Source organism: Borostomias antarcticus, assembly GCF_949987555.1.
Source record: "Borostomias antarcticus genome assembly, chromosome: 4".
Lineage (NCBI taxonomy): Eukaryota > Metazoa > Chordata > Actinopteri > Stomiiformes > Stomiidae > Borostomias > Borostomias antarcticus.
The window spans coordinates 13,857,254-13,884,442 of record NC_140237.1 but is presented as its reverse complement, the minus strand read 5'-3'; the positions used below and the strand labels follow the sequence as shown (position 1 = coordinate 13,884,442).

The 27,189-nt window shown below is 43.0% G+C and overlaps 1 protein-coding gene across 1 annotated transcript in view; it reads left to right on the top strand.

Moving 5' to 3' along the window:
- Positions 1–1,063: 1,063 nt before the first annotated feature.
- Positions 1,064–27,189, top strand: part of adamts7 (a disintegrin-like and metallopeptidase (reprolysin type) with thrombospondin type 1 motif, 7) — a gene marked incomplete at both ends in the record, with an annotated part of 73,449 nt that continues 47,323 nt past the window's right edge. Inside the window, 8 exons of the mRNA XM_084437338.1 lie at positions 1,064–1,187; positions 7,298–7,665; positions 10,797–10,977; positions 12,349–12,539; positions 17,736–17,819; positions 19,730–19,854; positions 21,543–21,692; positions 24,399–24,542. Of these exons, the coding sequence (XP_084293464.1) occupies positions 1,064–1,187; positions 7,298–7,665; positions 10,797–10,977; positions 12,349–12,539; positions 17,736–17,819; positions 19,730–19,854; positions 21,543–21,692; positions 24,399–24,542 (1,367 nt within the window). The remainder of the gene's footprint in view (positions 1,188–7,297; positions 7,666–10,796; positions 10,978–12,348; positions 12,540–17,735; positions 17,820–19,729; positions 19,855–21,542; positions 21,693–24,398; positions 24,543–27,189) is intronic.

Genomic DNA, 27,189 nt, shown 5'->3' with positions numbered 1-27,189 from the left:
TAGAGGGATTCTCTCGCTTTCTGCAAGTGTCTCGTGCGTCAAACAGGAAGGCGTCCTTGTGTATTCTCTCATGCATTTTGAACCAATATTCTTTCGATATGGACGATCTTTCCTCATTTACTCTCACTGCATGAATGTGAGGAACACAGACAGGTGTGCTAGTGGCTTTATTATTCCGCTAGAGGGGGCAACACGATGGGATAACTTAACAATTTCATTTTCTAGATTTTGATTTCATTATTTCATTTTTTCCCTCTTTGTACATAGGCATAGGCTATACTTGATATTAGTTTGGTCATTTTCTCACAATAATCCATTAGCCATAGCCTACTCTATACGTTTACTTAGTTAACTGGTCCTTTTACGCATAGCTTACATTTGTTGATGCTCTTTGTGAGCGTTTTTGTGTATAGTTCACACACACCACGATATGGCCTAATATTGTTAATTAACATTAATGATGAATGAAATAAACACTTTGTACGCTAAACAATACGATTTTTTTCATCAGCCTAGAGGTTGTTGGAGGTTTGACAGCGGCATTCATTTTAGAGTTAGGCCTACTTTACAAGGCGCACTGTTAAAACAGTGCGTATTTTCATTCCAATCGGCAACCTAAGTAGGCTAATTGGATGTAGTTTACCCCGGCGTGTCTAGCCTAGCCTATTACTGAGATACATTCATTCGTTTTTCTGAAGTCCACCCACTGACTACTTTATCTGAGAGGGCGGTTCTTCAGCAAAGTTTGGTTTGTCAGAGAACGTCTCGGCTGTCATGGGCTGCTGGAGGAGGCTGATGGAAGGGACATGTTTTAGTCAGCAAATAAAACCAACAGGTTATACATTCTTGGAATGCAAAAAACGCAATTTCACAAGCGCTGCACGAAGGATACAATGTCTCAACTTAATGAAGTCTGGGATCGTCACAATTTCAATTGAGGTTTAGATGGATGGTTGTAACACACTAAAAGTGTTCCATTGTTAATGGAAACTATTTGCATTTACAGTCTGCATTGCGTGGGGAAAGGATAAGTAAATGTTTAATTTACTTTCTTTCCAACAAGATGATTCACTTGGACTGCGGACTTCATGTTGGACAAACTTTCTCGCCCATTCACTTTTTGGTCGTAGCTGTTTTTTTAGCGGTCCTTGAAAACAGCCGAAGTTTGGGATTTGAACAAGAGCCAGGTAAGACTTTTAAATGAATGGTTAAATGCCTCATACTGGCTGGGGATTTGGCTCGTCTATCCATACTGGCAACTTTAAATTGAAGCCAGATATAGTAAGAGGGAGTGTAACTTTAAAAAGTTAGCCCTTTGTGGTCCTAAAGCAACTCCGGGCTCAGCTGTTATGGTTCAACCTGTAGTATCTAACGAGCAACCAGCCACTGTATGAACTTGATATGCGGCAGGTGTATTACTCAGGACTCAAGGACGTGCATGTGTCACATGTGGAGTTGTTTGGATCAGCAGTTGTAGGTGGGGGCTGTGCCAGTAAAAAGTAGTTCCACGTGGCAGGATAAGCTCCCTCTCCATCCAGTGCCTACTCCAACTAGAAATGGTGCATGGAGGGCACAGACCTCCACCCATGAATGCATTTCATAGTTCTGTGCGCGTACATGTGTGTGGGCAAGACATTGGTATTGCTGCATTCGTTAGTTCGAGAGCTTTATGCCAGTCCAAACCCTGTGTCTCTGTGACCTTCCTATGTCGAGATTTGGAGATCTCTTCCATCTGAATTTTTGGGACTTTGGTCCATGTTTAAATTCAATGCGCAAAAAAGCTTTTCTAAATCAGAATAACAACCACACATGAAACTGCTTTCCTAGTTAAATATTGTTGTAACTATGACATCTGATGGAATTGTTTCCCCCCCATAGACAGATGAGGTTTATAAGTCCCATGATCACAACTAAAACACGTTTACTGCAGAGAATCACAGGGATTTCTCAAACTAAACTGCATAAATACCATATGTGTAAACACGAAACTGCTTTTATAGTTCAGTCTTGTTGTAACTAAGACATCTGTTGGAAAAAATATTTTTCCCATTGACAGGAATCCGAGTGAGTTATTTTCTCTCTCAACTACAACTGCCTTGATATAGCAGGCTATAAAGCAGGCGAGTCCCTTGTCCCCCCTGTGTGTGGGGGGAGAGGGCTACCCCCATGTTTGAATGCAATCTACATGGGGAGTTCTAGGGAATAGAGAGTTCTAGGAGATTTTCCCCTGGGGGGGAAAGTACAGGGAAACCACCTATGGACCCGCCCCGTGATTCAGATCCACACCAAAATATAACAGGCTCTATATTTTTGCGTAATCCTGCTAACAGATAAATGAACGAACAAAGCAACCAACCAAACCAATAAACACGCCACATAAAACTTTGTCTCGCCCTGCACTGTCATTGTGGCGGAGTTAAAAACTGGATTAGGAATTGAAAGATGGCCGCCGGTTCATTCCAGTGAAAGTGGCTCCGGGGCGTACACCACCTACACAGCTGGGTTTTTCTTGCCCCCATATCCCTTTTGCCCATAGACCAGCACAGCGCTGCCATAGACACAGGCTACTTGGGGAAAGAAACAGCTCTTGGTGGCTTTTAAAGATTTTTTTTGCACCCAGTGGCCCTCATTTATCAACGGAGCGCAGATCCTATCGCAGAAATAATGGTACGACAGTGTCCCCCTGTGATCTATCAAACAATCGAATGCCGCCAATCCCATTGTATGAATGACCGGCTGTTGTTAAACATGGTGGATGAAAACAATCGTCATTTAAACATCACGCCTCGACATATTCTGGCCTTGCCACTGTGGTTTATGGCATGGAGATGCGCAATACAGCCAAGACAAGAAATTTCTCAGACTCTTGTCCAATAGCAACTCTTCAATCTCCATGGAAAGATCCCGGAAAACCATCTTGGATTTTACAATTTTATTTTAAGGGATGATTCACACATGTAAATGGACCTTTCCTATTCAGGCGGCAAGTATGACGTCCTCACTTCAGTGGACAGTTCGTTCCACCACTGCGGGGCCAGGACAGAGAAGAGCCGTGATCGTGTCGCTCGACCGCAGGGGCCTCGGAGTGACGGGGCAACTACTCGCCCCAAGGTAGCAGAGCGTAGCGGTCGGGAGGGGGTATAAGGTTTGACCATGGCCTGGAGGTAGGAGGGGGCTGTTCCTTTCATTGCCCTGCAGGCTAGTGCCAGAGTTTTAAAATGGATGTGACCCACTAGAGGGAGCCAGTGTAGGGAACAGAGAATGGAAGTTGTGTGGGAGAACTTGGGAGGGAGTTGCAGTAGTCCAGGCGGGAGATGACCAGGGCCTGGATGAGCATGTGCACCGTTTCATCAGTCAGGAAAGGGCGAATCCTCCAGATGTTGTAGAGCATTAATCTGCAGGAGCGTGTGACGGATGTGATATGTGCGGACAATGACAGTTGGTCATCCAGGGTCACACCCAGATTCCTCGCAGTCCGAGTCGGTGTCACCACTGTGTCTTCAATGGTGATGGCCAGGTCCTGGTGCAGGCAGCCCTTCCCCGGGAGGAACAGCAGCTGAGTCTTGTCCAGATTTAGCTTCAGGTGATGTGTCGTCATCCACTCCGAGATGTCAGCCAAGCACCCAGCTATGCGTGTCTCCACTTGTATATCAGAAGGCGGACTGGACAGGACCAGTTCGGTGTCATCGGCATAGCAGTGATAGGAGAAGCCATGCAAGCGAATGACAGAGCCCAGAGATGTAGTGTAGAGGGAAAAAAGGAGAGGACCGAGGACAGACCCTTGTGGAACCCCCGAAGTGAGATTATGTGGTTCTGACATTTAACCTCTCCATGTCACCTGGTAGGAGTGGCCCGTCAGGTAGGATGCAAACAGGGTTCACTCTCGCGGCATGGAGTGACTCAGTCACTGCAAGGAGGGCAGTCTCTGTTGAGTGGCCAGCCTTGAACCCTTGACTGGTGGGGGTCTAGGAAATCGTTCTGGTGGAGGTATGAAGATAGTTGGTTAAAGATAGAAACGATAGAAGGGAAACTGGTCTGTAGTTTTTGACATCAGAGGGGTCGAAAGATGGTTTCTTCAGGAGGGGGGTGACTCTGGCAGTCTTGAAAGCAGAGGGAATGCATCCTGATACAAGAGATGCGTTGATGAGGTGGGTTAGGAAGGGAAGGAGTTCGGGTGCAACAGCCTGAAGGAGAGTCGAGGGAACAGGGTCTAGGGAGCACGTGGTGGGGCAGTTAGATGATACAAGGTTAAGGACCTCGTTGGGGGAGAGGAGAAAAGTGGGATAAGGTGGGGCGTGGAGAGGAGGGGGGGAGCGGAGACGGAAGAGAGGGTGAGGGTGGGGAGGTGAGGTTGGTGCACGGAGCGTTGACCAGGGGATGGGAGAAAGACGATCGGATATCGTTAACTGTCTTGTCAAAGAAGTTGGCGAAATCATCAGGGAGAAGGGAGGAGTTGGGAGTAGGAGGTGGGGGCTGGAGTAGTGAAGAAAAGGTTTCAAAGATTTTTTTTAGGATTGGAAGCAGAGATTAAAATCTTGGAGCGGAAGAAAGCAGCTTTAGCAGCAGATGGAGAGAAGGAGAATATGGAAAGAAGAGATTGGAAGTTAAGAAGGTCCTCTGGGAGTCTGCCTTTTCTCCATTTATACTCAGCTATTCTCAGGCTCTGTCTATGGGGCAGGTGGAGTTGGCCATGCTGGCCTGGAGGTGAGGGGAACGAGATTGTCCAGAGAAGAGGAAAGAGTAGAGAGGAGAAGATCAGTGGCAGTATCAGAGGGTAGGAGAGAGAAGGATTCAGGGGCAGGGAGAGCAAAGGTAACGCAGAGGGAAGGTCAGTAGGGGAGAGCGAGCGGAGGTGGCTACGGGCGGTAACCATGTGGGTAGGAGGATGAGTTACAGGGGAAGAGCGGAGGGAGAGGGAGTAGGACATGAAATAGTGGTCAGAGAGATGAAGGGGAGTGACAGAGAGGTTACTGGTGGAACAGTGTCTAGTGAAGATGAGATCCAGCTGGTTGCCGGCTTTGTGAGTAGGAGAATAAGAAGAGAGGTGAAGATCGAAGGAGGAGAGGAAAGAGACGAGGTTACACTTTCTCACTCTGGATTCACCGAGAAGGAGTGCGGACCCATTATCAGGGAAGTGCGAAACTAGTCTATCAAGCTCTGACAGAGAGTAGGGAATTCAAAAGAGGGCAGGGAAAACTGGAATATAGATGAGAGGATATTTCCATTTTGGGGAAATAAGCGGGCCAGTACCACCACCGCGCCTTGCAGATCTGGGAGTGTGGGAGAAAGAATACACATCTGATAGGGCTGCGAGTGTGGCTGGTGTGTTCTCTCGTGTGATCCATGTCTTGATGAGAGCGAGATAAACTCAGCTTTGGGCACCGCCGACTGGCAATTCCAAAGTCCCCCTGTCACCACTTGCTCTTTATAAGTTGAGACAGTAGGATAGATGAGATTAGAGGGGTTACAGAGTCTGGGCGTGACCGCTGGAGAGGGGACACAACAGGAATAGGATGCAAACACATAATAACAAAATAGGTACAGAAGTAAATTACATAGTACTTTCCTGACACAGTCTTTCTTGAATAAGTCTCTCTTGAATAAGTCGCACGGTGCCTTTGGTCGCCCTTGCTTTCGGTCACACACTGGAGGGATCTGTTGCCGTCTAGGGCAGCAGTGACCGTCCAAGTAACACAGCATCTCGATCGTGAAGGGAGTGCTCTCTGACCTGAGATTCTTCATCGGAGACCATCCAATCCCTACAATATCTGAGCAGCCTGTCAAAAGCCTTGGCAGATGGTACGATGCAAGCCTGAAGGGCAAAGACCAGGTGCAACAGCTGCGCAAAGACATCAGCAGTGGCCTGCAGTCCATCGACAACACCCAGCTGCCTGGAAAGCTAAAGGCCTGGGGCCTGCAGTTTGGACTCCTACCCTGGGTGCTATGGCCCCTCACAGTCTATGAGGTCCCAATCTCCACAGTGGAGAATCTACTGTAGAAGGAGGAGTCACACAGTACATCAAGAAGTGGCTTGGAGTCCCACAATGCCTGACAGTGCCCGAAGTCCGACGAAACGGGAAGCACAGGGGACTGCTTATGTCCAGGGCATGCCAAACATGTAAAAATATTCAGATTATGATACATTTCACAGGAGAGCATACTGAGACTGGTTACACCCTGTGCTTCCTGTCTCAGAAAACCACTTTATCATAGTTTTTCCAACGCATTTACATATGCCCCATTGAGTTCTATTGTAGCCCAGTGAAAGCCTGCATAAAAACTGCAGCTAGCTCAATACTGGAACCACCAGTGAAATGATGGTCTCTATGTTTCAGGTTCATGGTAGACAGACCACAAATAGGGCTAAATGTCAAAAATAGCACACTACCCCTTTAATCTGCCTGGTAGGGGTGTAGCTAGTGCTAGTGTTGATATGAGCCTTGCCGATAACGTTACTGTATGCACAAGATTGTTATAAATATCTGGATATTATTGGCAATAATAAGTGATCTTTACTCATGGCTACTACGTCAATTTTATATGGATCCACACCTCCAATCAAACCTATTTTTTCTTCGTATCGTGATGAAGCCATACTGGCTCAGCTAAATTAGCATATTGGACACGGGTGCCCCGTTTTCATAGCTAGGCCTACTTCCGGGGTGTGCGAATAAGGTCTATACTCCGCTGACAAATTACATTGTGAATGTAGCTCTCAAAAGCATATTGTAGTCCTTTCTGTCTATCTCTCTCTGATGTTTCAGAACTATTATTCCAGAAATGTGCTATTATTTCCTTTGGAATATCTCTCACTGTCACTGATATAGTTGAAAACGCAAAGGCTTGACAGGCTTGACGGACGTAGCAACAGTAACTAAGGGTGCTTAGCAAAGGGTGGCATTAGATTATGCTGTCAGACAGAAAGAAAGACAGACAGACACACACATACACACACACACACACATGCATACATAAATGCACAATACATTTCTATGGACTGATCGCTAAGATTTCAGCGTGAGTTAGAGGCAAAAAGCAGGTGTTGATCACAAGATGTGAGAGTTGGGAGTTTTTGCAGCTTTTGAATGCATTGGAACCCAGCCTCTATCATAGCCATTGTGAAACATCTTCATATTTATCCATGCTCGAGACATTGCATACTGTACTGTTACCATAACTGATTTTATAGATGGTTTTGTTTATCCTTTTAGCCCAAGTTTGCTTACATCCTCACTGACAATGAGAGGATCATTGGGGTTTATTTCTTCTTCTTCTGTCCTCTCCATCCTTCCTACAGAGAGTTTCCTACAGGGATTGCCGCAGTATGAAGTAGTTCATCCTTCCAGAGTGGACGCCAAAGGTCATTTCCTGTCCAACTTCCTGTCCCACAGTGTCAACCGGGTACAGCGGCGGGAAACCTTGGCAGACCCAGGAAGCTTGGCACGTGTGTTCTACCAGTTGCAACACAGAGGCCACAATCTTCACTTCAACCTTACTCTCAATCCACACCTGCTGGCTCCTGGCTACCTGACTGAGAGGAGGTATGGTGGCCTGAAGGGGGCCAAAATACGCAGCCAAGGTTCCTCGTTGTGCCACTTTATCGGGGAGGTGTGGGATCAGGCGACCGTGAAGGGGAGAGCAGCAATAAGTACCTGTAATGGTCTGGTAAGTGTGCTTACTGTACTGACTAATGTGTGAGAAAGAATAGAAAGGAGGTGATAACAACACAACCTCAAAGTACTCTCCAGAACAAAATGTGGATATTTTTAGATCTCAGTGGTGGTCTCGTGTGGGAAGTTCTGCTCCATCCGGAGTGTGCGGATCTCACCACATCCTGAAATACCAAAATAATAGCACCACTTGGAAGCTCTAAAATGATCTGATGAATGCAGAACAAATATTACATGTGTGGCACACCCAATAGTGGTGGTTATGGAAATACCACCCCCCCCCTTTAAATCCCATGTGGCGGTGCCAAAGAAGAAAACTCAAAAGATAATCAACTTCAGACCAGCTTGTTCATAGATGGTTATGTATTCAATACCACTTTGCACTGTCATCCAGAAACTGTCAAGGCCAAACCTTTGGGTGTAGTTCTTTAACCGGGAATGGAAATTATGGATTGCACATTAATGTCAACTGACTTTGTCACACTCTTCCTGAATGAAACAAGTAGAGAAAATTCTGTTGCTGACCACTCGCTGCCTGAAGTTGACCAGAAATAAACAAAGTCAACAATGAGATCAATGTCAGGAGCCGATTTCTTCCTAGGATGGCAACGAATGTTTACTCCCAAACTAATTTCATTGGTTGTGTGTCACTGTTCTCTGCCCTGACCCCTAACCCTTAACCTTAACCAGTCATCCTAGAAAAAAAAATCTAGCACTCTGGACAGCTTCTGACAGCTCCAAACAACAGCCAAAAATGTGGCCCCAGTCCACCGAGCCAATAACTCCCAACAGTCAGAACCCCCACTCAGAACCCCCACTGTTTTAAGCAGACCGTCGGCTTGGTGTATTTCCATCTTATGTTGACAGGTGGAAGTTAACATGCATAAATGAAATGGGGGGGAAATATTTAATGTTTAAGGATGAATGTGCAGGTTGCACTTTTGTGCATCACAGTGGTGCACAAAATTAAGTATGATTTAGGCTACTAGTAAATAGAATAAATAACCACTTAAACTGAGTTGGGAGAGACACTCTGATTGACCGATGGCCAACGCCGATTTAATGTTGAATCAGGCATAAAATGAGTCCAACCTCTCGCGTTCAGCTCCTACAGTACATCAGCCGACAAAACCAAACCAAGTGAATTGGACTTAATGTTTAGATTAAATCAGTGAATTAGAATTTTTTCTGCAATTCCATCTTCCTTGTAGGGTGACTGCCCCTTTAAGGGGAGATACAGATTTAAGAACAAACAATGTTGAATAGTGGTTGGTTGATTGGCTGGTTTGTTAGCAGGATTACACAAAAACTACCAGACCGATTTTCATGAAGAGGGGTGTTGCATAGGCCAACGTTGAACCCATTACATTTTGGAGCGGATCCGAATCACTGAGCGGATCCATGAATTAAAACAAAACTTTGAGTGAAGGCTGCACCTGTGTGGAGAGACATGGGGTTTGGACAGGAGGGTGCGGGGTAGAGTCTGGAGTTCTCCGAACTGCCCCTCACTGGCTGTAACCCAAGTGGGGCACCGCAGAGTTGCCCAAACACGGCCACCCATTCACCTCTGTTCATTTTTTGGACTTACCTGTAGGCTTAGGAGCGACTATTCCTCACATTCATTGTCAATCGGGGGATTGAAGCGGCCATATCTCGACGTGGAAAGGTCACAGAGACGCAGGGTTCAGACTGGCATAGAGCTCTTGACCTAACGAACGCAGCAATACCAAACATGTCCTGCTCACACGCACATGCGTGCACACACAGCCAAAAAATGCATCCATGGGCAGAGGTCTGTGCTCTCCAAACACCCTTTCTAGTTTATTATTAAAATGAATGTCTGATTATTTTAGTGTTTTAATGATGTTTTAAAGATACACACTTTCAAACATGCTCAAGCTCTTTCTCTTTAGGAAAACCGGGTGTGTTGTTGAGGACATGAGCCATGTTTTAAGAGGATGTGTTTGATCTACTGCATCGCTGCTGTCAAAGTACCTTTCATCCCCCCAAAAACTGGCATGTCAGCTATGATACTGATATGTGTGCCTACTTGTACGTGTCTCTGTGTGTGTGTGTGTGTGTGTGTGTGTGTGTGTGTGCGCGCAACTCAAGCCCAACACAAATGATGAGGAATTATCTACATAAGTGGCTTGTCACTCTTGTTTACATCTCCTTGCCACGATCATCTCTCATACAGACCCTATGACAATCCGCCTCTCTCATATACTGTAGTGTAGGACACTTTCCCTTTGATGTAGTAATTACTGTTCCGATTTGATTTTCTACCATGTGAACTGCCATTCTAACTGTAGTGAGCAATTACTTAAAATGCGTTGTTAAACTAGGACAAAAGCAGAAACGGTGCCTACACTTCACTTCACAGTGCCTCATTTACATCCATTATTTTGCAGGCCCTGGGTAAAAAATGAAATACAGGAAAATGAAGATTTCTAGCCTTAAACTAGTTTCGTTTTCATTAAATGTGCATGACCCTTTGGGACACATGTATAAGCAGGTCAACAAGGCAAGCATGACCCTGTGGAAATGAGCTCCGAATATCCTCTGGCATGGTGGTCCTGTTCTTGAAGTTTCAAGAATCTTAAGTGAATGCTCTGTAGTGAGCTGGATATTTTAGGTTGACAAACTGTGCTTAGTGGGGGATGGCTGCTGGACTGGAATTATTCCTCTGTTCCTTTAAAAATGATAAGAGTTTAATGTAATTATGAGATATCGTACTGGCTCCAGGCCACAGCCACATAATTTGACACAAGCTCCCACAGCTCCCACAGATATTGTGAGCTGTTGCACAGATATGGTTGAGAAGTTTAGAGTTAGGAGGGTTGACAAGCTATAAATTTAAATCGTTGTGTTGCATTCCGATTTAGCAACATCCCAGTCATTTTCTTTGTTGGATAGATTTTCCTCATTTAGTCTCCACAGGGCTGATAAAATAAACACAGCAAATGCTAATGCAATACTATTTCCTTGGGGTATTTGATATATGGGTCCTTTTTCTCATGAATAATTTGACCACAGAATATGTTCAGACTATAGGTGTATTTTCTTATTAGACGAGTTATAACACCTCATACACAAAACTAATTATGATCCTTTCCCTCTCTATAGACTGGGCTGTTCAAGATGTCCAATGATGAGTTCTTTATCCGACCGTTGGGGCAGTCCAGGGATGAGACTACGGGGCCCCAGGCCCATGTCATCTACAAACGTCATGCCTCCCCCACCCAAAGTCAGATGGTACAGCCCATATCTGGAGAGAAGACTGTCAATGGTACCTGTGGAGTCAAAGGTAAGCATCCGCTCCTGGCCTCACACCACACCCTTTATCAAATCTCAGATATGACCCAGGTTATCATAATACAGCTAGAGAGACAGAAATGGGCCTGTTCCAACACTGAGAATGAAGTCCTGTGGGGAACAGTGATCACAAATTAAAACAACAACCGGCTGTGCAACAGCCAAGGTCAACAGGTCAAGGCATGAATCACAAATCATGAGTCAACTCATCATCATACCAATCCCAGTCATGTCAGATCTGTGATCACCCCAAGGAAGGTGAGGAGAGGAGCATGAATCTCCAATATATATACAATTAGGAATGAGTCTAACTGATTCCCATAAAACCACCCCAATCTCTCTAACACACTGATTGCCACTCTCTAGACAAGAAAGTACCTGAGCAGATTGGCTCATGGCTCATCCACATACAGTATGATGGGGCTTAACCATGCCTGAAATTAAGTGAATCTCCCATGAGGGACCTTGATAGAATATAGAAATATGACATTAGAAGTTCAGTCAAATCATGGCAATGTGAGTTGAATTCAAATTTCTGAAGTACTGTATCTCTTATTTATTATTAGGTATTACACTGCTTTTCTCTGATACCAGGAATAGGTCAAGTGGAATTGATATATTTGGCAGATGGCTTAGTATCATGAAGGATCCTGAGGAGTCAGGCTGGCTTACCAGGCCTTTTATGGGTAGAAAACTGTTTCCAGGAGAGTATTCTGTCTTGAGTGTAAATAATCATTCTTGGATTAGGTAGCACCTGCAACGAGCGAGGATAGGCATGCGTAAAGCTCCAAGCTATTTAGGAAAAACTACAGATGTTCCCCTTCTGCTCTCATACTGTCTTAGCTATTACAGCTATTACACTAGGATGGTTGTGCAGATGGTGTTCAATAATTGCTGGCTTGTAAAATTCTGTCACAAAACAGGTATTGCTGTCCAGAATGTTTCGCTGACTGCAGCTAGGTCTCCCTATTGGTCGATCGGTTGGTTTGTCAGTTAATCGGTCCATTAAATTGTCCACGAAAGTGGAATGCAGCTGTGGTCCCAAAAATTGTGCAACATTGTTCAGCTCTTATCCACTAATTAGACGAGAGAAGATTCAGCCAGATTGAAAATGCTTGTGGCCTTCTCTGTAGCTTGTATGTGATCACTGCTATTGCTATTGTTTTATCATATGAAACATATTTTCCAGGACTGGGCTCAGGGCTAGGCAAAAATAGAGTTCTATTATATGTTAACACCCTTTACCGATATATTGCATTATCTACAAAGGATAAAAGCACTGTGTCCAATGTAGCTATTCTAACTCAATAGGGTGCCACAGCTGCAGAAATAACATCTGTTCTGGCTTCATCCTCCGATCCAGATGGAGTTGCGGAGCGTGTCGAAAGGCAACGGGAGCGCTGGGAACGCCGCCAGCGGAGGAAACCGAGGATTCGCCAGCGCTCGGTCAGCCGGGAGAAATGGGTGGAGACACTGGTAGTGGCCGATTCCAAAATGGTGGAGCACCACGGCAGCAAGGACGTGGAGAGCTATGTCCTGGCCATCATGAACATCGTGAGTGCCTGGTAGTCAAGTACAATGCTAGGCCTATATCCATATCCACACCGAGACCATCTCCCTCTCAGGCACTTGACTACATCCAATAGTATGTAATCGATTGAATAAGCAGGAATGCAGAATTTCCACTCTGGCTAGAAAGAGAGTAATAATATCCAACCCTGTCATATCGATAAAATGTTTGGGGGTTGGGCTGAGGGATTTTTTAATATGTACTTGTGCATGTCTAAGTGCCCATGTTTAGCTAAGTGGTGTTGCAGGCTGAGATTGACTCACCTCTCATGGAAACAATAATAATTAGATATAGATATTGACTTTCATGGCTGAGGTATTGATCGAAATATCCCATTGTCCAAACTTTTGCAGGCGCATGCACGCGCACGCGCGCGCACACACACACACACACACACACACACACACACACACACACACACACACACACACACACACACACAGTGACATGTTCCAATTGTATTTCTGCTTCCTGTTATAGCCTACTGTAACCTTTTAAAGGACAATGCTCGTTTTTGACAACCTGGACCTTATTTACGACATATTATAAGACGTTTGACTCACCGAGATCCATGTAATGGCGGTGGTCGGGGCACTTAGAATGCAGTTTCTAAAAATCTATTTTCTGCCGCGAAACGGTTGTTTTCATCAATCTGTCTTTATGAATCGCTAGTTGTGCTTACATAGAGCATAGGCCTGTTGTGGTTTTTCACATGCCTCTGTAATATGATCTTTAGAAACGTCTTTCGAAACGAAATAGCTTCCTCACTTGCTCCAGCAGGCTGTGCGCATGCGTGCTGGAGCAAGTGAGGAAGCTATTTCGTGTCTAAAGACGTTTCTAAAGATCATAGATTTTTAGAAACTGCATTCTAAGTGCCCCGACCACCGCCATTACATGTATATACTGGCTCGCGCTGGATTTTAAATTTCTTCTACATGCCTCCGAACTACACCAAAGTGATCTCGGTGAGTCAAACATCTTATAATATGTCGTAAATAAGGTCCAGGTTGTCAAAAACGAGCATTGTCCTTTAACCTCTGCTCTTCTCTCTTGTTCCTATTACAACTTCCCACTTCTCCACTGGCCACAACTTCCTGTCCACAGACCCTGGTGTTATTACCACTTCCTGGGCCAAGGCCAAGTCAGCTGACCTCTTTTCTAGTACCGTAGCATTTAGCGCGTGAACCACATTTTCCAAAATACAGTGAGTAGGGCTGGCCACAGCTGCTAAAAGGACGTGTGAAAGGGGATTTCAGTGACAGAAGTCGATGCTTTGGGTGGCCTCACAGACAATAATACGTAGAGGAAGCAGCCATTATCCTCCACATCCTCTGAGATGTCCTGTTTTGAACCCCCTACACCTGCACATTGAATTTGAAAACCTGAAGCATAGGTTGCCGAGGGAAATTGTAGCGTAGAGACGGCCAAGTCCAAACAAACACATGGCATCAGCTTTTCCATTGACTGAGCATGTTGACTTAGTGTTGTTTCACTTGCAGGAGGTTCACGTTGTCATCAGGGGTGTCCATGTCTTTTGTGGGATGCAGTTGGCTCACTAGGTATCCATTGATCAGGATAAATAAATTACATCGCTAATGAATGTCTAATTAGAGGTCAAACAGTCTCCTTTGGCGGTCTGGTAGAATTTTCATTTCAAAAGACTCGGGAGAGAAAGACGGCAGTGTGACCTGAGACTATAGTTCGGGTGTCTGCTGAACACAGGGCCTGTTTGCTTGGCATTGAAGTGCTTTTGGTTTAGTTGAATTTCAGCCTTTAAACAGAAGGTTTTTTTCTTCACTTGGCAGCTGGGAAGTCGTGAGAGACAAACACTGTTGATGATGAATGGGTGTCATTATTCATTGTGTGAGAGTTATATTGTCTGCAGTGTCACAATGACAAAGCCGCTGCACAGACGTGTCGTGTGGAGACATTTGACGACGAACAAGAAAAATTAGTGGAATTTGACCCTGATGTTGGGAGAATTTTGTTGAAATGTTAAAGAACAATGCTTGTTTTACGTTTGTTTATTCACATGGCAATGAAAGTAGAGGGAAATGTGTTGTGTTAGTGTGGTGATATGAGAGTCACATACAGGTAGGCTACAGTAAGTGGCTCAAAATATATGTTTCTGGCTTCAAGTCATGCACACAGATGTCGTGAGGCATTGTGCTGTTTATTGAATCAGCTTTAATACCACACAACCAATAGGTGTATTATAATTCTTTTCCCCCCATTTTTTTAAATTTAAGCTTTATTTATGCAGGGAGTTCCATTGAGACATAGTATACTGCATTTCTTTTGCAAGGGAGCCATGTGCACAAAACACACAATAAAATAATACAATTGAACTTGAAAGAATTCTGGAGATTGTTCCATTATGGTGCAAAATAACTAAAAGCAGACCGTCGTGATTAAAGTGACCTCACACCTTATCCAATCATGAGTGCTGTGTGGTGTCTCGTGTATCAATGAGGTTCGCTATGGTGGTAGGATCTTTAGAGCCATATACACTGATGTGTATTGAAACTATAGCCAGTGATAAAGAGGACTGTGATAGAATGCATTGAGTAGTTTTAGTACAGTGGTAGCAGTATTCATATAGATAATGTCTTCATAATAAAAATTATGAGTAAGTAAATAAATAAAAAGCCATGAAAGTGGACTGGACTATGTTTATGACTGCCCAATGAAAGGCATATGCTGTAAGAAGTAGCATCATGACTCAGTTGTTATTGTTCGTAACCACATTATAACACTGATCAATGAAATAATCTATAGATGCTACTCATAACCTCCCATAGTGAACACAACTCCTAACTCACTGAACTGGACAATATTACAAACTTTACACAGCTCATACAAACCTCATACAAACCTCCAAACAGGAAGAAAATCACAGGCCCAAATGTTATTTTTGCAATTGATATGGCTTTTATATTGCTTACCCAGCTGTTATTTCTATAGCGTCTTGCTGTAAATTACTGTGTAGCACAGTGTTGTAATTGGGCCCTTTACTTCTGTGCAAGTGTTTTGGAGGGCTATTGGAATTTGAATTGGCTCCTATAATTTAGGGGTTCCCAAACTTTTCAGCCTCCGATACCCAATATAACGGTGCCAGAGACCCGCGGCCCCCACTATACCAGAGGTGGTTGAGGCATGCAAACGTTCACATGCACACACATTAATAGGCCTAGGCTATTCCAACACCAACACGAACACCAACAACAACAACACCAACAACAACAACACTGGGAATCACTGCCATAATCACTGAGAGACTCTTTTCCCTTAAGTCCTTATTATTATGTCAAAATATGCAAACACTCAAAGCACACAAAGTGCACCACGAGCTACTTGACGACACATTGGCAACACATGAGCAGATGTCGGCAGCTGCAACCTAGTATGTACTTGGCTGCTTAACAACCTAGTATGTACTTGGCTGCTTAACGAGATGAGCTCTCCATTCTGTTTAGCATGGCACCTCGCCACCTATTCAGCCAGTCTCTACCTCAAGCTGATTCTAAACGATACAGGCTAGGGAGGCACAAGAATAACTTAAAGGAGTAGTAAAGGGAAAATGCATGTTCAGCCCTGTTTTAAGGTTACTTATGATCATATACAATGGTTCAGATCAATACGTTGACAAAACTAGCACTAGTAATGATACTAGTAATTATCATAACTGATTGATAATAATAATGATCAAGTCTGATAATTGCTCTATCACCGTTTAGGTCATACAATGGATGTGGGTGGGCACCTTGAAAAATCATTCAAAAACATGTTAAACTCTCGATTTCAAAGACAAGAAGCTCACTGAGGGGGTAATTGGTGTCCGTTGGTGTTCTGACATCAAATTCGCCGCAAAGTATGAATCCTGTAGGGTTTTATTGATCATTTTATGAAATCCATTGACTTGTATTGAAGCGACCGTTGTAGATGTGTAGATCAATCCGCAGAGGTGATTCAGGAAGCAGAACTACTTACGGTAGCTATTGTTATTGTTTATGTTGCTAGGCTACCTAGCTTGCAGAGGTTTACACACATATGTGCTGCGATTAAATAGTTCTATGCTAAATATTTAAAAAAGCCTTTCCAGATGAACTAGAATCTTACTTTATGGCAAATTATATGTCAGAACGGCAACTAACACCTCAGTGAGTTTCTTGTCTTTGAAATTGAGAGTTTAACATGTTTTTTGAATGATTTTTCAAGGTGCCCACCCACATCCATTGTATGACCAAAAACGGTGGTAGAGCAATTCAGACTTTCTCAAAAGTGCTAGTTTTGTCAACGTTTTGATCTGAACCATTGTATATGATCATAAGTAACCTAAAAACAGGGCTAAACATGCATTTTCCCTTTACTACTCCTTTAAAGTGCTCCAAGAGGCCTTTGGAAGGGGGAGTGCAACACTGATCTGGGTGGGAGGTGGGTGGTAAGATTTGCCTTCTGAGGAGGTAAAGCGGTAGGAGTTTATTCACAGCTTGAGAGAAGGTAGTCTCATAAGAGGAAAGAGGTAGAGACAGAGAACAAAATGGAGGGAGGGGGAACAGAAGGAGAATTAAAGAATGGAAGGGTGCATACAGGGATAGGTGTCTACTGTATGTGTGTGAATCGGTGTGCATGCACGTTTGCGTGTGTGTAACTGTGGGTGGGTGTATGTACTGTATGTGAGTGTGTGGTCCCACCTGGAAGAGGCACATGCACATATCCAATTACCTGGTAATAACTTCCAGCCTGTCAATAAACTCTAAGACTGAGTTAATAAAGTCAATATGAGTGATGAGTAATGAGTCAATAAACTAAGGTTGATTCTGATCAAACTAAACTTGGAATGTTCCTGAAGTGAAAAGATTACAGTTGATGTTTACTAGCCTACCCTTGAGCAGGCCGTTACCCCCCAGTCAGACTGTTGTGATGTGGCTCATTATGGTGTTAAACAATACAGTCCTGATTGAGGCTGTCATTACTTCCGCCCCAGTGATTATTGTTTATTGTTTGTTTGTTTTATTATTTATTCAGGCACTCGCTCTATCAAACGGTAGTATCAGTCATTTTTGAGTCTCCAAGCATTTGTAGTATTTGGTTGTTTTCCCCACATAGCCTACTGTATATATGCAAGAATAACATAATAATTTATAATAATATAATTCTAATAAGACTTTCTTTTTCAGGTGTCAGGGCTGTTTCGTGACCCTAGCATCGGCAACTCCATCAACATTGTGGTGGTTCGTCTGATCCTGCTGGAGAAGGATGAGGTGAGAGAAGATCGATATTTATCTCAACACAGTGGTCTAAGATTGAAAGAGATCAAAGTGTAATTATTGGTTTTAAAACACAATCAATAGCCACTAGAATGGATACACTACAGTAGTCTACTGTATACTACATCTAGTCTGAGAACTTAAATGTCACTGATGTTTGAGCTCACCAGTGAGCAGTGTTGGGAGTAATGTGTTACCAAGTACTGTAACTTCACCACTTTTGGCAGTAACTAGTAATGTAACTAATTCATTTTCAAATTAAAATAATCATCAATAATCAATTAATAATAATCCCAGCTCTGACTGTCCACATGTCGAAGTGTCCTTGAGCAAGACACCTAACCCCAAATTGCTCCCAATGAGCAGGTTAGCACCTTGCATGGCAGCTACCGCCATTGGTGTGTGAGTGTGTGTGAATGGGTGAATGAGAGGCCATTGTAAAGCGCTTTGAGTGCCGCTAAGGTGGAAAAGCGCTACAGTATATAAGTGCAGTCTATTTACCATTAACCATTTATATAAAGATTTATCTGAAACGTCAATGGAGTGAATTAAATGGAAATTCACTTCCGGAAACAGACCCATCACTGCAATCACTGTTGAGCTCTCTAATGTTCAGATGTTCCCTTCCGCCTCGATAACTGCCACTGAATATACACTTTGATAGAGTAATAGGGATAATTATATGTTTTGATGGAAATGAAATAGATGGCAATGACCACTAAAATAGTTTGTAATGGATTGGTCATGACTTCTCACGAATATATTTTAGTCATTCAAGACTAACTGATGCCCAGTAGGTTGTTATAAGAAATGTGTACGGACACAAAGAACAGATTGGTAGCACTATAATAGCTTATGATAACTAACCATTGCATAGTTTTTATAAATGATCAGTAGGGCTAAATGATTAGTAAATGCATAGAAACACTATATTTACTAACAATTGACTGATATATTATTGTTTTATTATTATTATTTGTTGTCATTATCAAAAAATAAGAGTTTTGTAACACACTGAAGGGCTCTTCTTTTTTTTATAATGACCGGCTGGCCAAATGTTATCTCACTTATTACAGGGCTGCTTACCAACGACATTAATATTAGTAAGCCTACACTTTATTTCGGCAGCAAAATTATTCTGTGTGCTTGGGCAATGAGCGTTTTCAGAGATTCCCTTTCACATACAACTGCCAAAACTGTTTAGAATGTTCAGCAACTTAAGACAACTTTCTACTGTCACCCATTAGGTCTATAAAGTACTGTATTAGCAGCATTGCTCGCTTGCCCTTGATGTTGGTCTATTATGTCAGGGATAACGTATGGCCAGTCCGTGATTATTGAAAAAGAAGAGCCTTGACAGTGCATTGGGAACCCTGTGGTGAAGCTGAGAAGGATAGCCTTTCTGATATTTTTTGGGTAAATTTAGGAGCTAGTGTTTTCCGCCATGAAAAAATGAAGAAACAGAACTACTGCCCAGAATGAATTTTGTAAGGAAGTTGTAGAGAAAAATACTGTCTCCATAAGTTGTAAGTTAAGTTTTATACTTCAATCAATCACATTTTATTTGTATAGCACATTTCATACAAAGTAATCTCAATGCACTTTACATACAGAAATAAGATAAAAGAAATGTATAAATATGGGACACTAGTAGACAATAAATATATAATAAACAATACATCCCTTTCCCACCCACACCCAAAAACATAGAAGAAGAGAGAGAGGAGAGAGGATAGAGAGGCAGACAAAGAAAAAAGCACTAATTATTCGTAGGCCTGGGAGAATAAATGTAATACTTCAATACAACACTTTCAATTTCTTGAATAAATCTTATTCCTGCAAAAAAAAATAATCTCATTTTCGTACTTCCATCCTGTGAGAATAACATTGCTTATTTTTGGCAGGAGGACCTGAAGATTACACATCATGCTGACAACAGCCTCAGCAGCTTCTGTAAGTGGCAGAAACGGCTTAATATGAAGGGAGAAGAGCATCCACAACACCACGACGTAGCTGTCCTGCTCACAAGGTACACAACAGAACAACCTGTATTTTCAAGTTCAACTTTTGCACAAAAAAACGGTCTTCTTTCTGTTAACAAGACAGAGATTAATTTAAATTAATACTCTTACTCTGGACGGAGTGAGGCACCTGATTAGCAAACTAAAGCAAAGCTCATTCAGAGAGATGGCCTTAGACCTTCTGAACAGTTAAATAAATAATAATAGTTAAATAAATGAATAAATGAATAGGGACAGTGCATATTAATAAACATTTAAATAAATGAAACCCATAAACATCAAATACAGATAACGCATTCAGAGAATCAAGGTTATAAATGGTGGCTAAGAACATGAACAGGCGCGTACACACACACACACACCGAATCATTGTTGACACTGTTGGTTTTCAATGAGCCATTTCTTAACACTGCACTTAAAATAATAGTAGGATAGGGAGTCTCTAATTGATTGAGGCACTGAATTCCACTGATGAGATGCTCTGAAGGAAAAGACAGCCTGGCTAAATGCACTTTCTCTGAATGGGGTTGTGCAGTCCCCCCTAGCCGCACCTCTAGTAACCCTGGTTGACGTGGATTTAAAGTTTATGACGCCAGACAGAGGAGGAGTCAATCCACGCATGATTTTAAAGACTAAGCAGAGATTTTGTATCAGAATTTCTACAGAGGCTCTGCAAAACAGACAGCAGGATTACAGCTCTTTATAGTACTTTTTTTGTTTGTTTGCAACCATTTTTCATAATTGGCTTTCATGGAAGTCCAAGTAATTACAATAGTACACTTCCAGACAGATAACCTAGTCTTACTTTAAATTGATCAGCACATGCAACAAAAATCCTGTATTGAGAGCAGGAAGGAAGATACAGGAAGCTACTGTAGATTGCATCCGTTTCAACAGTGACATCACATATCCAGATCCACACAACAGATGGTGTGAAGTCATTTCGACGCTACACACCACCTTTGCAGGGAGTAGTGGTATCATTTAGAAGGTTTCTATCATGGACATAGCAGATGGGGGAGACAGAGAAACACACTCATCAGGAATGGATAGCAAGGGAGCTGATCGAGACAGATGTCGAAGCAGGTGAGGGGATAAGACGAGAGATGGAGCGGGGTTGTGGAAAGGGGAAGAGAAGAGAGAGGGATTAGGGGCAGAGAGCGAGAGAGAGAGAGAGAGAGAGAGAGACTGGAAAAAGAAGGAGGGGAAATGGAAATGGTAGTTACATCCATAAGTTACATGAAAGAAGATGAGAGAGGGAGGTGAAGAAGAGTGTTTAAGGCCGAAGAGATTATGACAAGTCACCGACAGAGATGGGGCGAGTCACTGTGGGGCGAGTCACTGTGGGGCGAGTCACTGTTGAGAGTATTATCGTTTCAGGCAGGTTTTTAGGAAGACCCCAAATCTTGAAAGACCACACTATCACTAGACCCAGTGGTGACTAATGCTGAAGAAAGTAACAACCCCCCATCTTTCTTTTTCTCTCTCTCTCTCGATCCCTCTCCATCCCAACTGTCCTTCTCCATCCATCACTGCCCCCTTTCTCAATCTTTGGCATGTCCCCCTCCATCACACCCTCCTCTTCTCTCCTTTCTCCTGTCCATCCTTGTTTTCCTCCAACCCTAACCTCCCTCCTACTCTCTCTCAAATATCCCTCCCTGCTCCTGTACCCCCCTTCCCTGTCCTACCCTAACAGGAAGGACATCTGCGCAGCCATGAATAAGCCGTGTGAGACGCTGGGCCTGTCCCACGTGGCAGGGATGTGTCAGCCCCATCGGAGCTGCAGTATCAGCGAGGACACGGGCCTGCCGCTGGCCTTCACCATCGCCCACGAGCTGGGACACAAGTAAGGCACCAGCTCCCGTCTGCCAATCAACTCTCCAGCACCCGCCAGCCAAACAACTCTCCAGCACCCGCCAGCCAATCAACTCTCCGTGTTGTAAATCAGCATGAATGCATAATGCATACACCAGCTCAAGTGGAAACACGATACACGTGCCAACAAATACACACACACACACACACACTATTCTGCCCAAACATAATGATCCTTGAGGAGAACAATGTGTGTGGGTTCTGAATGGGGACATGTGAACTTTCCTGGAACAGTGTTTTTTTCAGCATAGTATTTCTGTACTGCAGATGGACTTTTTTTCTATAGGCTTACAGAATTCCTATATTGCATTTACACATTCTTATCTAAAATATACTGTGTATGGTGTACAGTATGGTGAGTAATGAGTTAATCAGTTAGGTCCATAAATATTTGGACATTGACACATCAGGTGAATGGTGTAGGAATTACAACAAATTGTACATGTGGTACCCTCCTTTTTAAGGGACCAAAAGTAATTGGACAAACTAATATAACCAAATTGTCATTTTCAATATCTGGTTGCAAATCCTTTGCAGTCAATGACAGTCTGAAGTCTGGAACCCATAGACATCACCAGACGCTGGTTTTCATCCCTGGTGATGCTCTGCCAGGTCTCTACGGCAACTGTCTTCAGTTCCTGCTTGTTTTGGGGCAGTTTCCTTTCAGTTTTGTCATCAGCAAGTAAAATACATGCTCAACTAGATTCAGGTCAGGTGATTGACTTAGACATTGCAGAACATTCCACTTCTTTGCCTTGAAAAACTTGTTGGTTGCTTTCACAGTATGCTTCGGGTCATTGTGCATCTGCACTGTGAAGTGCTGTCCAATGAGTTCTGAAGCATTTGGCTCTGAATCATTTGAGGATATAATATTGGGGCAGCTGTGGCTCAGCAGGTGGAGCGGGTTGTCCAGTGACCGTAGGGTCGGCAGTTCGAATCCTGGCTCCTCCTGACAACATGTCGAAGTGTCCTTGGGCAAGACACTGAACCCCAAATTACTCCCAATGAGCAGGCTAGCACCTCGCATGGCAGCTGCCGCCATTGGTGTATGTGTGTGAATGGGTGAATGAGAGCCCTTAATTGTAAAGTGCTTTGGATAAAAGCACTATATACTGTAAGTGCAGTCCATTTACCATAATATTGCTTGAAACACTTTAGAATTCATCCTGCTGCTTTTGTCAGCATTTACATCATCAATAAATACAAGAGAACCAGTTTCATTGGCAGCCATACAGGTGCAGCTCAAAACATTAGAATATTGAGAAAGAGTTTTTTTTGTCACTCATTTCAGAAAGTGAAACTCGTATATTATATAGATTCATTACACATAGAATCATAAGTTTCATTTAAAATAGTGTTCGTGATTAAAGTTTGTTTCCTCTGATGTATCTGTTACCAATATATATTTCATATACAGTAGCTAAAATATGACTTGACTTGCCACATCCTCTGTTTGGTTTTGCCACCAAAAAGCGAGCGATTCAATGACGAGGGTGGGCGGTTTTTATACTGAGGAGTGAGTTTAACCAGGTCGTCCAGTGATCGTAGGGTCGGCAGTTCAAATCCCAGCTCCTCCTGACAACATGTCGAAGTGACAACCTCAAACTCGATGGGAAATATCGTGTATATATCTCACAATATTTCCCATTGAGTTTTGGCATGATACATTATTTGCGGAGAAAAGCAAGTACAAAAATCAGGTGTAAATGAAAAAGGGTGTATCCACAATGATAAATGGGGCCCCCTGTGTCTTTGTTAACTGGACCTGAACTTCCTCCGACCTTATTAGTTAGAAAAGGACTTCACATTCAACCCATCAGGCTCTGATAATATAATTACAGTATTGGTGAGTCTGACCTTTGACCTGGCATGCTGTGCGTCTTTTCAGACACAGTGCAGGTATATTGATGGCGAGGCCCCCTATAGTGATCAAATGCCACTTCCCATAGGGGATAGCCAGTCAGCTTGAGGTTGAAGTCTGGCAATTCTGATGAAAGCAATGCTGCCCTCTTGGCACTCTACTGTTAACAGCACTATACTGTAAACAGCAAGCCTTTATCAAACTGCCAAAACACCAAACATTTGAGGTGTGTGTGGTTGTGCGTTTTTGGGCTGGACCTTTTCCTTGCTATAAACTCATTTAGGCAACCACTTTATCCTCTCTAACTTGTGTGTGCTACAGATACAATATATATTGACCACAATATTTTTCATTCATTCATTCATTCATTCATTCATTCATTCATTCATTCATTCATTCATTCATTCATTCATTCATTCATTCATTCATTCATTCATTCATTCATTCATTCATTCATTTAATTTAAGGCCAATAGCTGCAGATGTCAAATGTGTGGATATATCACAAATGTACATTTATGTTATGTAGAATTTAGCCTATAAAACCATGACATTCACTCAATACCACTTTCCTTATATTCAGAATGGCAAATATCCTTGATATTACATAATGCACCAATTAACATAGAAATCATAAAAATTTCACTCAGTAGAGTGTGCTGTGGAGTATTATGCACAGTGACTGTGTATGTGTTGTGTTTGTTTGTTTATTTATTTATTTATTTATTACATATCCAGTCTGTGTGCTTGTGTACTGTATGCCGGGCCCACTCACTCTCCCCTCTCTCTCTCTGTGGGATGTGCTTCTATGCCACAGCTTGGGGATTCAGCATGATGGCAACGGCAATGACTGTGAGCCCATTGGGAAAAGACCTTTCATCATGTCTCCACAGCTCCTGTACGGTACGGTCAACCTCAGCTGGTCTCGCTGCTCCCGTCAGTACATCACCCGCTTCCTCGAGTGAGTGTCACGCACCGGTTGTCTGTCTGGACCTACAGTATACTGGAGCCTATGTCTGTCCATACTGAGTGCTATGGTTTATCTGGTCTCTCTCTCTGTTTCTGTCTTTCTGTCATGCTCTCTCTCTCTCTCTCTCTCTCTCTCTCTCTCTCTCACTCACTTTTACCGTGTATGTATTTCTCTCTCATTATCCCCCTCTTCCAGTGTGCTTCCATTGTCCCTCTCCTCTGTCTTTCTCCAGTCTCTCACTCTGCTCCGTTGTACCACCTACAGTAGCACTCCCTCTTTTCTATGTGCCTCTAGCTTTATTACTCTACTTCCTATATTTTTTTCTTATTCTTATTCTTAATTTTATATTTCTTTTCCATTTCTTAGATGTCTCTCTTTTGTAATTCTGCTCTTTCAGCATCGGTCCTCTATGCCCTGACCCTCTCCACACTCCCCTTATTTCCTGTGTCCACCCCTCACTCCTACTAGCTTTGAGTATGTAAGAAGTACCCATTCCAATACAGACATTAACAACAACAACCTTTATTTATTCTCGGAGGACAATTGAGTTTTCCCTCATTTGCAATGGCGCTGAGTTGGACAAAATGTTTTAATTATGAGAGCATGTTAATAGCTCCATTACCGATCAGTTGATGCTGCTATTAAATCTCAGATACACCCATGAGGCCTTCGTGCACACAGGCCCGGCGGGAGGCGATTGGCCGCACTAGGCAAAATCACGACAGTGCGCCCCCGACAAGTTGTTGAGCGAGGGGGGGGGGTGCTAGCGGACAATTCAAATTGTCACAAAATTCTAGTTTTCTTTCTAGAAAACTGAAATGACTTTTTGTGATCTGTTTTAAATTGAGGAATGAATCAATTTACTAACGAAAAGGACGGTTATTAAAGAAATTAAACTTTATGAGAAGGAAATAGCCTGGTTGTTGTAAAAGTTGTCAAACACGGACGGCCATTCACCTCCATTCATTTTTTGGACTAGGATGCATGGGCCAATGTAGAACCCATTCAATTTCGGCGTGCACAAAGCCACACAATGCATTCAGGGGCAGAGGTCTTTGCTCTCTGAGCACCATTTCTAGTGTGTGAATGATACATCACTTGCAAGTATACAGTGTCTTCTATGTAATGATACTGTGTGCATTTAACGCTCTTCTGATTTAAAAGTCAGAAGACACTGAGATTACAAAACAGTAACATAGTTGTAAATGTAAATGTGACTTACATGGTTATTCGTCTGTAGGCTTCATTTGGCACAAATTGCGCTGTAATAATTCTGCACACGTTTGAGTATGCGTGGCAATGATTGAGCCCGGAGGGGTATGCACGCAAAGTGCCTGCGCTCTAATGGGTTTGGTGCGGTATGGAGCACACACACCATCGCTAGTGTCTTGTTGAATAATAGAGTTTTGTCTTTATCTCCCCTCATTTGCCTTTGACTGACTCAGTGAGTGTAGCCACAATAGGCCAGTGTTGAGCCTCCTGTCAAAGTTGCTCCGCTTCCTTAGCTAAAACCACCATATGGAATCCATTGACCATGACTTCATGGTTTCCTTCTTGCAGCTTGACTCCCAAGTTAGAGAAGAGGTGAGGGGCACATACTGACGGAGTCCTTAACGTGATGGCGACTGGCACCAGGACACGATTCATAACTCCATAGCTCCATATGCATGTTCTCTTTTAATGGCATTTCAGCCTTCAGGATTTAAAAAAAAGAAGCATATGGAGCCAGAGTGTGAAAAACACACTTTTTTCCTGTTTCCAAATGGCTCTGATATTGTCCATACTGGCACCGAGGGACAAAGCAGGCAAAAAGCCAGTGCAAGAGGACTTTAAGAAGCCCAAGGACAATGGACAGATTTTTGTAATGTGTTTACACCCAAGTGCACATGTTTTATTCTTTGTCATAGTGAATTAGAGCAATGGTATTAAAGTATGGAGTCTGTTCAAGATGACTTATAATCCGTATTTAAGAGACCATCTGGAAAGACCTTTTCTTCTGTAGACCAGCTTCCCTGTAAGAACAGTTGGGTCTCTTTGGTCCACTTTTTCTTACTTGTCGTACTTTTATTCTTCTCGCTTTAATTTGTTTTTTGGCATGTAATTTTTCTTTGTCCTATGAAACATATTTATGCATTTTGTGTAATGAATAACCAAACTAGCAACAAGCAAGCCAATATGGGCCAGAATTAAGCCATAAGTTCCGCATCTTGCCCATATACTGCATGGCTTGCTATGCATGAGTTCGAGGAAATGGTGCAGTTTTGTGAACATCCCGTTTTTAGAAGTGGTGCAGCCACTTAAATAAATGACGTGTCTCTGTGTGTCCATGTTTCCCTTCGTAACATGAGATTTAAAACCATTGCACACCAGCAGAAAGCAATAGAGATTGCTCATATACCTGCACCGCCTACTTCACACCACCTGGGTGTGATTTTTTAGAGCGAGCACTACTCTGACTTTTGCAGCTCCAAATGTAATTCAATTCAAAATTCTTTATTTTCCGTGAGGAACATCATTTGTGCAATGAATACAAGACAGATAAATCATTGAACATGGGCATTAAACTTCAAATGTCGTGTATTATAGCCTAATATGGGTTATTTTTTAGGCCTTGATGAAAAAAATCCTTGATCCATGG